This window comes from Lissotriton vulgaris, chromosome 10 (assembly GCF_964263255.1).
Source record: "Lissotriton vulgaris chromosome 10, aLisVul1.2, whole genome shotgun sequence".
NCBI classification, from domain to species: Eukaryota; Metazoa; Chordata; class Amphibia; order Caudata; family Salamandridae; genus Lissotriton; species Lissotriton vulgaris.
The window spans coordinates 40,312,303-40,323,366 of NC_141698.1; the positions used below are offsets into that span (position 1 = coordinate 40,312,303).

Sequence of the window (11,064 nt, forward strand, 5' to 3'; positions counted from 1 at the left end):
GCTCGAAGCTGCGCACCTGCGGGGGCTGCGCCATGAACATTACGACCAATGTAATGAACCAGCGCCCTAATCACTCCAACCGCGACTTCATGAAGACGCCGCAGCTCAGCTACACTGCAAGTAGCGCGATTAGGGTGAGGAGTAAATCCACCCAAAGCGGGCCAATTTGTGCCCGGAATGGACAAAGGACCTAACCTCGGAGCCGTTAAAGAATGGGGTAGGGCGCCACCAAACCAAACTCCGTGCTGCCAAGCATCGATAGGTACTTCCAGTGCCCTGTACGGAGCATAAGCCGCCGGTACAGCCGAGGCAGTGTATGAATGGAAGACACCCGAATTAGCGTCCACTTCCGGAAATGTCACCCAGGAATAAAACAATTCGTACGGGTATGCATGTTCCGCACTCACCACTAGAACCACAGCCAAGCCTTCCACAGGGACATTATATGCCCGCAAGTGGTCGCGAACCGCAACGCGGCTATGCTGCGGTATGTCCACGGCCATGGTAGCACAGGAAGAGAAAAAAAAAACAAAGAACACTTTGTAGCACAACTGGGTAGTAATTCAAAGAAACCGTTTTTAGAAGAATTCAAGCTTGAAAAGACCCATTTAAAAAATAGGTAGGTTTTTCCGACACCACCGTTTACCGGAAACGGGAATGAAGGTGTCAAGGTTTGAATGATATACTACTCGAGTGTCATGTTTTAAGGCCAACAACGTACGGGCGCCATGTAGCAGGGTTTCCGTTCTCCCACAGAACTGTGCATAAAGATCTAGAACCTCAGTGAGTTAGGATGATCCAAAACTCATCTCAGTGTCAGAAATCCCCTTACCTAGCTAGCTACAGTGTCTCATGGCTCATTATGGAATGATCCATGTCTTAGACAAACCAGAACATGAACTTTAGAATACCTCAGGAATCGTGGAACACATGAACACTCTTTCGTTATATAATCATTTCAAACCAAAACTGAGAGTCAAAGAACACAAGTGCAAGTTTGAAATATTTATTATTCAATGCAAAGTTCTCAAACGCAGTATCTTGTATAATACCAAAATGCAGATTATAAAAATCAGAGTCAGCAGCATAGTCACTAATCCATAGTAAGCAAATGGTGATAGCATGTTATAATGCAAAATCTATAGAAATCTATATCACCTATATTTCGCGCACCCTATTTATCATATTATTTTATATATATGAAGGTCTCATTCGGGCTTTAGCAGGGCGGCCCCATACCTCTAAATGTCAGTAGGAGTAGATCACATCAACAGCTACCAGCTCTCTTCATGCGCAGCACCAAGTGTGTCGTTCATTCCGTGTAACTCTATCTTAAACCCGCGTAGAGCCCAAAATGTTGGCATCAACATTATTTGTGTTATGTCTAATGTGGTGCGAGGATCAGGCCTTCCAGCAACCTTGTGTTAGGTTAATCTTAGACTGTTCAGCTCTCAGTGTGCAGACAGTTGTACCAAGTGTACCAGGCAAAGCTGATAGCATAGAAATAACATATTATTCCAAATAAACCACCTCACCGCTTCTAGGGTGAAAGCGACAACAACAAGTAGGTGTCGTGTGCAAAACTGAAGCCAAAGGAAAAACGGCTGTTTAAACATGTAATACACTCATGCTAACTTAACGCAATATATGTAACGAAGTATCCATATGATACTGACATCATGTGGACCATGCACATAAGAAGGGATGAGGCTTCCCTGTCAAACAAAGTCTGCATGGTCCTACATCCTAGGCAAGCAAGTACAATTCAACATATCATGGAGCTGTTGACATGCCATATCCCACACTCTGCAACCCAGGCTGCCAGATTCCATCTTATCTACAATCCTCCTGGACAGAACCAGGAATGAATTGATGAATCCTCTGATTACCTTACTATCTTATCCATCCGACATGCCCAAACTATCTACTTGGGTAAATGTAACCTCCCAGACAACAAAAGCTCAAAACAAAAAACACTCTCCTCATGCTGATCAACACACTCAATATATACAATATGTGCCTCAACCAACACGTCCAAAGAACATGTATGCATGTTTATCTTTTCCACACCACCAACAATCCACTGCAAACTACCCATACCCCTGAGCAGAACCGAACACTTCTTGAGCCTATCCCTTTGCCTCGCCTAATACCAACAAATCAAAGTTAGCTCAATAGAGAAACCCAAACCTTCAGAGCCTTCAAAGACTTCTCTATAGATGAAATAATGCTTGATGTTCCTGTAATGTCTTCTCTATTAATGTAGGGCCACAAATTACCAGCTTTAACGAGGCCCTATGGAAAAATATATTAGGTGATTTGAGAGAGGTAGCAGTCAGCCAATGCTTGGATGCTTATCCCACACCCTATCTACTTCACATCTGATCCCAACAACTTTATTACTTTTTTTGGCAAACTATGTGAACAACCACACTCCAATTAAAACATGCAAGTATAAGCTGATGCTTTCAACACCCTGGTTCTTGAAATACCTTGCAGACAACAAACTATCCATTATGCAGAAAGGAACCAAAATGGAAGAAGAAGAGAACTCCGGATGGCCTGTTGATTCTGAAGTCCCACATGTAAAATTCAAACATGCAATCACATTAGTAAAAGCATAACACGATATCAGCACTGTCAATGAAACCACCAACAGCAGCTTTTTGAGACTATGAAGCACTGCGTCAACCCACCTGTTGGATCCACTTATTTCTCAGTCCACAGATGGTGCAATGCCTTCAACCGCTACTTGATTGAAAAAACACAGAAGCTCCAACAGCACATCAATGACAGTAAGTCTACACATTGCCATAGACTCCCACAAAGTTCATCTTTCAAAGCCTGATCTCTTTCAGATCACTCTAACATACACAACTCCCTTAAGCCTCTTCTTATTAAGGTGATGCCCTGCCCTCTTTCTTTATCAAAGCTATCTTTAGTACACTCTCTCACCCCTACTCACCATGGTCAAGTGCTTGCATCACTCAAGACATTATCCCAGAAGCTCTCAAGAAAGGCCAGATCCTCCCACTTCTAAATAAATCTACATTAGACTGTAATGGTCTTGTCAGCTACCATCCCCTCACTCAAATAACATTCATCAGCATGATCACTGAATAAAATAGCCTGTTTTCAACTCCAGGATAACATTAATGCTAGCCATCTCCTACACGACTACCAATCTGGTTTCAGATCATGCTCATGACCACTACCTTACATGTTGTAGATGATGGTGCAAATGAAGATGATTTCTGCCTCCTGATCTTGCTAGATATCTCAACAGTCTTCAACAGTCAAAAATCCCTCTCTCATACGCACCCCAGTGTCTTAAATGGGGTTTGCCAGCTATATGATTCACCAAATCCACACCCATCTATTCACATGGGCCTCTCCAGGCCCCAACACATACTTATAACACCTGGAATCCCCAATGGTTCATTATTTTCTGTTGTCATATTTAACATCTTCATGGGGAGCTTGGTGGTGTACTCAGGGATATTAGCATCAAGAATTACCAATATGCCAATGATACTTGAAAGTCTTCTCTGCTACAGATAGCCTACACCTCTAACACTGCCTGCACATTATCTGGATATGCAACACCTACCTGAGGCTCAAACTAACCAAAACACAATTTCTGTTATTGGTTAAGAATTGCAAATCCTGCTCAGTGACATAAACCTTGACATCTTTGAAACCCGACTGCCACTAAATTCTAATTCATTTGTATTCACCTTGGAGACCAACCTGACCCTCAAGGAAAGCATTGCCAAAAAATCAAAGCCGGTCTGATACCAGCCCTACTCCATGCCCTCCCAAACTCCACACAGGCACAACTTGATGGCTGCACCTCCATCCTGATGGAACTCTATTGGCTCCCCTCTCAAGCCCACACCATCTTCAAAACAGGCTGCATCATTTACAAAGCCATCAGCTCCAGCGCTTCTGCTTATCTTGTGGACAAGGGCGCCATCTCTAGTGGTTATCTGCATCGGCGCAGCTTGAATTCTAACAGACTGCAGGCAAAAAAGTAAAAATTATCTTTCGATAAACATACATTCTCGAACAACATTAGGGGTGGGTAGATCTTGTGTAATTTGACTCCATTGAATTCCATTGAGTTACATAAAAACTCTTCGAGATTCCATGAGTGGAAATAGGGGAGTCACGCTGTGATTTAACTCCAGTAGAGCGTTCAGTGCTGACAAATCAGTGTGACTGGCATCACGTGGTGTTCCAGAAGGCGCAGCTACTCAAGTTAAATTTGCTGTCACTGAGTATCTTTTCTACTCAAGCAGCAGCCTCCTGACTGAGAAAGATTGCAACTGCCCACGTTGGAAAAATCTCACAGGATGTCCTCTAAGCAACCGGAAATCTTGCTAGAGGATGCCAGATTTCGCTTGCACTCACTAATTTACCGTTCTGGAGTCGCACACTAGAATAAGTTCCGTCATGTGGTGATTGGCAGACTTTGACTGGAACTCTGTGTGAAAAGAGTAATTCAGAGCTGCCAAATTTCACCAATTCCGTGGGTGGAAAAGAATATCCCCCTCACCCCAAAACAACATCCCTGAATACTTCAGGACCACCCAAATGCTGCGCATATTTAGGAAGGAGTTGAAGATGCACCACCTTAAATAACACTGCATCTCAATGCATTATTAGTCAAAGAAGCGCTAGCTCTCCTATCACATTTTGACGTGATGCTTGTCTTTGTCCCTGTACATCACTCCGCTGCCTTTTGGCCAGGTCCATACTATAGCAATACCACATGTATATATACGTGATCCTTTGGATGCAAATCTCAGGGGCATATTATCAAGGGGGTTTATCTCCGTTTTTTTGGCTTTAAAAGCCAAGAAAGTGGAGATAAAATTATCTCCTTATTACCTAGCTGTCGCTAACACCAGTTAGCGACAGCTAGTAGGAGACAGCGACCATCTTGGGCCCCGCTTTGCATGTCACTGATATTTATCACTAATGACATGCAAAGTGGGCGTGCCAAGATGTTAGCGACTGGAAACAGTCGCTAACATCGCTATCTCCTATTACCAACTTTTGGAGATATTCGCGCTGAGCGCGAATACATCCAAAAGCTAACACCTGCCCTGAGCAGTTCTTAGCCATGTTATCCAATGGGAGGTGGATAACATGGCTAAGAGCATTAGCTCGGTAATGCATGAATATCGCTGACTTTTCAGCGATATTCATGCATTGCGGCCGATTTTTATCGCATTTGCGATAAACCTTGGTAATACCAAGGTTTATCTGCGATACAAATCGCCGCAGGTCGGCGATACATTTTTGTCTCTAACCAAGCAATAGTGATAATTATCGCTATTGCTTGGTAATATGCCCCATAGTCTGCAAAAGAGAATGCATTCTCCAAAAAGAACTTCAGTGTCTCACTATTGGAAACAAAGAGAAAATGTGTGGTACAAGCAATGGCTATGCACTTTAATTCATTTTTCTTTACTGAACGTCTCCATTCAAAAGAATTGGATTGTCAAGAAAGTGAACGAACTATGAGATGAAAGATGGAAAGCTTGAGGGTGAAGTCCAATTGAAGTGTGAATCCAGAAGCATGTTGCAATGCAACAACAGTACCCCTCAGTGGTAAAACAATCACCATTCCAAGGTAAAACTGAAACTGCTACCAAATCAACAATGCCAACAACATACTTTTGTCCAATCCATGCCAATACCAGGACTTAAATCGAGCACACATGCACAGGAAACTTGTAAATAGCAAATATTCAATAACTGTTAGAATAGGAAAGCTGGTGTAAGACTATTTTGATGACCAAATAGAATTCTACTTAGAACATGAGGCACTGATCTGTGTATGAAAAAAAACAGAGATCAGAAGTCAGCAAGCTGAAATGAAGTATCTAGCATGTCCTGTAGACACTGTATCTGCTGAGTAGGTTTTTAGTGTCCGTAGTGTAACTGCCACCATCAGAAGTACCATTCTCTCTCCTTGCAGAGTGAAGAAACTGGTACAGAGCCAAATGAATAGGTGTTTCATCCCCAACAAGTATGGCTCTTGAAGTCACAACAATTAATTTCTAATTGAAGATTGACGTTGTATTCTGTTTCAAAAGTAATATATATCAGCAATACAGCGGAAATATCTGTTGGGAAAAAAAGAGAAAAATGCATTTATTTATGTATGTGATGTGCCTAGAGTTGTAAATATATTTATATGGACCAGTGTGCAAGGCACAGTCTGATAATGGAGAAGGCCATGGCCATTTTAGTGTAGTGACTAAGAAGTGAGGTGACAAACAAGCTGAACCTCAAGGTCAACCTAGAGATTTTGCAAGTATCCACAGCCTCTGAGTCTCCACTGGATGTGTCCATTAACTGAAAAAATGAGATGCCTCTGATGCCTAACATCTAATTTCCATGCTTGACTCTCTGTGAAGATTTATAAAGACTGCACTTCTTATGTTGCTTTTAAGGGAATATCAATGCACAGATAGATACCACACTTTTAACAGGTAACTTGCATTAGTAATCAATCCCAAATTATGATGTATGTGGCGGATGGGAAGGGCTTAGGTAAATGTGGTATTCCTAAGGTTTGAGTGATGGGTCTGGAAGAATGCTACTATATGTCACTGGGAGTGTTACTTAATAGGCCTTTTATTAACTGCACAGCCAGATCCCTTGATTCCTTTAACAGAGGTGCTTCGTTTTGGAGGAAATAAAACATACAAGCCCATCAACATCTTTTAGGAGAAGGACCCTTCCCCAAGGCCCTTCGCCATCTATGTCAGTGAAAGTATACTCAAGGAGGGGCACTGCTATTGGCTGGAAAGAGACATTTATTTAGAATGATACAGAGTAGCTGCTCAGGTGTTTTATTTTTATTTTTTATTAGACAGCTCGTAATAAAACAAATAATCAACAGTCCAATCTAGGAAATCCTATGTTAATAATGCTTTGGCCATGATAAGTATGTATAGGTAAGAAAGTGGATTGCTCAGTTGATCAATAATTCAGGGCACATGCAGCTAGTTCGTTGGTTGTCTGGATTGTATAGGTATTATTTTTGTTTACTTTTATAATAAATAATTTTGAACTGTGTTTGGGCTTCCTATTTAGCGTTCCAGCATAGGTAACTACCTTGTGAGTGTGTGGGCTTGTTAAAGACTGTTTGAATAGGTTGCCTTAACTGTTGTACTACTTCCAACCACTGATTGATTCCCTTACCCTCTTCACCAGTCGTGAGATCTAGTTTGCTGCAATCTATTTCCACCATCAACAGGAATGCTAAATGGTTACAGGAGGAGTGTAAAACATTGCAGATTCATTCGGGTCATTCCCTTTCCCATGCCTATGGGACATCATGTTGCAGAAAATAAATTATATTACTCAATGGTAGGCCAAGGATAGGTAGTGTTTACTTTTTTCACAATCTGAATGAAACTGTTGAATAACCTCCTGAAGTGTAAGTAGGTTTATATTTTTATCTATAATGCTTCATTTAGTAAATTACTTTGTTCATTGTGTTGATTTAGGCTTTCCTCCTTGGTGGGCTTTGCATTCCATGTGAATTGTGGTAGTATATTTATTTTTCTTCTGAGCACAGGTGTTGATAAATTAGTAGGTTCACCTTCCATGGTTTACAAAACATGCCACTGATTTATAAACTGTAAAACAAACAACTAAACTTCTAGAGAAAGTGTCTAATACATAAAACACCAAAATGTATTGTAAAAAAAACATAATCACCCATAAAAGACAGACTCAATCTCTAGAAGAAACACAAAAATCTATACTATCCCTTAAGAAAAGTATCCCAATCTTAAGAAACTCATCCTCTCCACAGACTCACCCCTCTCCCAAAACCCCAAAATATAAACCACCTCTTCCCCAACTAATAGTGAACACTTTCTTAATTGTGAGTTACTGAAATTATCATAAACTGCATTTAGCAGAACACAGTGGTGAACCTTTGCTGAGATGCAAGCAGACAGCACCCCTTCCACAGACTACTATGAGTGAATAGCTAACAAGCATGGGATGCACCTGCATGATTAGGAGTGGTATTGACCTGATGAAATATAAGCAGCATTTTAAGCACCCCTCAGGAGACTCCTTTGAAAGATGGGCATTTTCCCAGAAATATGTGTCTTGGTATGCACAGATATACAGGGACTGGTTGCACTACCTGTTGGAGTACACTTACTTGGGAGTTGCTGAAATGATTATGCTCTGCAATTACCAAAATGTAATGGTGAAGCTTTTCTGATATGCCCGCAATGGGTTTCCTTCCCCTTGAATTACATCTATATATTTGTAGAAGGCTCATTGACTAAGGGGTTGTGCCCTTTGACTAGTAATCATTTTATGTGGTATGTTTCCATGGGATTCATTAAAATGTAATACTTTTTATAGTGCATCACTACCATGCCAGTCTCTTAAATACATGGTCAGGATGCCTCTTCTGATGAAGCAACTCTTCCTTCTTCTCTGCTCTGATCTTTTGCAGATGGCCTTCGGTGTGATCTGGAACCTTTGCTGTATGGTTCAAAGGGCTCAGAACACTATTTGGATTTTAGCTGATGCATGTTCTCTTTAAATAGAATATTTGGCTCGAATGGGGTGTTATGTAATGTTTTGGCCTTTACAGGCAGGTTTGGACTGGGACAGAAGGAAGGCTCGGGCACCAAAATAAAAGTGGCCCCAGCAAACGATACTCATAGCTAAAAAAGTGGCCCACATTTGAAAGTGGGAAAGTTTTGAACTTATAGATAGGCTGCATAGGTTGTTTTGCAAGATAGAGGAGAGTGCAAGCACATGAGCTTGCTGTAGGCAATGCATGTGGCAATACCAGGGAAATAAACAGTAAAATTCAACTCACCAGATAATAAAACAGGCGCACACACAGCCAAACAACTGGCCTACATACTGACATGGCAGATCTGCCCATCGAGTACTGCACTATTGCTCTATGTAGTGCTTTTATATAGCGCACAAATCACCCCCGAAGGGATCTCAAGGCGCTGTGCACATACCGCTGTGGAACCCTTCCTGGCCTTTCCCTGTGAAGTGCCCACTCCTGGGCACGCCAAAGTGAAGCCAGGCATCCTAGCGCTGTTGGGGCCGTTGTGGAGATTAAGCAAGCTATTGCCCAGAGTTGCAGAGTGGGACCCATGATTAAAATAGTCACCGAGGCGAGAAATATCAGGTCCGGGGAAATTGTGCCCAAGACCCGCCGATGCGGGAATTGAACCCTGGTTCGGGCCAGATCTCTGCATCAGGGTCGGCCGCTCTAACCATTGAGCCACCCTTCTCCACCTCCACCACTTCTCTATAAACCGATCCGACACTGATCCCAGGTAACTAACTGGCTTCCTAATTAGTTGGCATTAGCCTAAATCCAATAATTCTTATAAAGTTACTGAGTAAGTAAAGGTAGTCATTTTTAGAATCTATTTCATAAGGAAACAGGGCTAATAGCAATATAGCACCCATAGCACAGTGATTCAACATCAAGTACCATCAATATTCATCTGTTGCTATTCCAGAATGTATTAGATATAAGTCATAGTCAACACCAACCATTTGAAGTGATCATTAGAGTTCATAGAAAACATGCCACAGCTGGGACATTATGACTGGCAGAGTTTCCTTCTCAGTGTCCTCTTGATAGCCCCTTTGATCTCCTTGTTCCTCAAGCTATAAATGAAGGAGTTGAGCATGGGTGTCACCATTGTGTACATCACACTGACAGCTCTGTCATAGTCTAGTGAGGAGACGGAGGCAGGCCGGAAGTACATGAAACAGATTGTCCCATAGAATAATATGACCACAATGAGGTGGGAGGAGCAGGTGGAGAATGCTTTCTGTCGTTTTTGAGAGGACTGGAGGTTCAGTATTGTTGAAACAATATTGACATAGGAGACCACGATGAACACAGAGGGTACAATGGCTATAGAAGACCCCTCCACCAGGATCAGTAGCTGGTTGGCAGTAGTGTCTGAGGAAGAGAGCTTTAATACAGCGGGTACATCACAGAAAAAGCTTGAGATCACATTTGGTCCACAGAAAGAGAGCCGGCATGCCATGAGGGTGTGCATCAGGGAATGCAGAGACACGCCGCCCCAGGATTCTAACACTAGCAGAAAACAGCGGCTCCTGCTCATCACAATGTGGTAACGCAGTGGGTTGCAGATGGCCACATATCTATCATAGGCCATGACCCCCAGGAGGATGCTCTCTGTGGTCACCATCAAAATGAAGAAGTACATCTGTGTGATGCAGTTGGGCAGAGGGGTCCTCCCGTCCTCTGATAGAAGGTTGACAAGCAAAAGGGGGACAGTGACTGAGGTCAAGCAGAAGTCCACAAATGATAAATTTCCAAGGAAAAAGTACATTGGGGTGCTCAGCTGTGGGTCGAGGTTCACAACAGACATGATAAGAAAATTGCCAACCAGAGATAACAGGTACACAGTCAGGAAAAGCACAAAGAGTGAAGATTGCTGCTTTGCATGATCAGAGAACCCCAAAAGGATGAATTCTGTCACTGGTGTCCCATTAATGCACTCCATTATGTTTGGTGTAACTGCAAGGAATAGAAATTTGATCACATGAAATATTGTAAAGATGCAGAGTATACTATTTGTTATACAGAAATAAAGCTGGTCCAGGGAATACAGCGACTATGGCAATTTAGTGTCATATGCCTGCTCATACGTATTAAAGCAGGATTTGTCTTGTCTTCAGTTATAACCTTATTATTTTCCTGTATCATATCATTTTAACTGTCCTGCTTTTCTGCCCCACCACGTTTTCTGGTATGCAGTTCCACACATTTTCTGTTTGTTTCTCATATTTTCTTTCTGATGGTAGCTCCTGTAAACTGCATGAAGTCTCATGCTGTCACTCTGCCAATATCTCATAAGATAATGATAATAATAATTTGGCTTTTGGGGTAAAGTTGTGCACATGTGTGCTTGATGGAAGAAGGAGCATAGGACCATATTATCAAGGGCTTTTATCTCCGCTTTTTTGGCTTTGAAAGCCAAGAAGGCGGAGATAACATTATCT

The 11,064-nt window shown here is 42.1% G+C and overlaps 1 protein-coding gene across 1 annotated transcript; it reads right to left on the reverse strand.

The window, feature by feature from the left end:
• Nucleotides 1–9,626: 9,626 nt before the first annotated feature.
• LOC147684479 (olfactory receptor 5J3-like) lies at nucleotides 9,627–10,565 on the reverse strand. The gene has a single exon (XM_086939648.1). It carries the CDS (start codon nucleotides 10,563–10,565, stop codon nucleotides 9,627–9,629), a length of 939 nt encoding a protein of 312 aa, XP_086795774.1.
• Between the last annotated feature and the right edge of the window lie 499 nt (nucleotides 10,566–11,064).

Coding starts and splice junctions, on each gene's coding strand:
- LOC147684479 (XM_086939648.1), bottom strand. CDS start 10,565: ATGGAGTGCATTAATGGGACACCAGTGACAGAATTCATCCTTTTGGGG.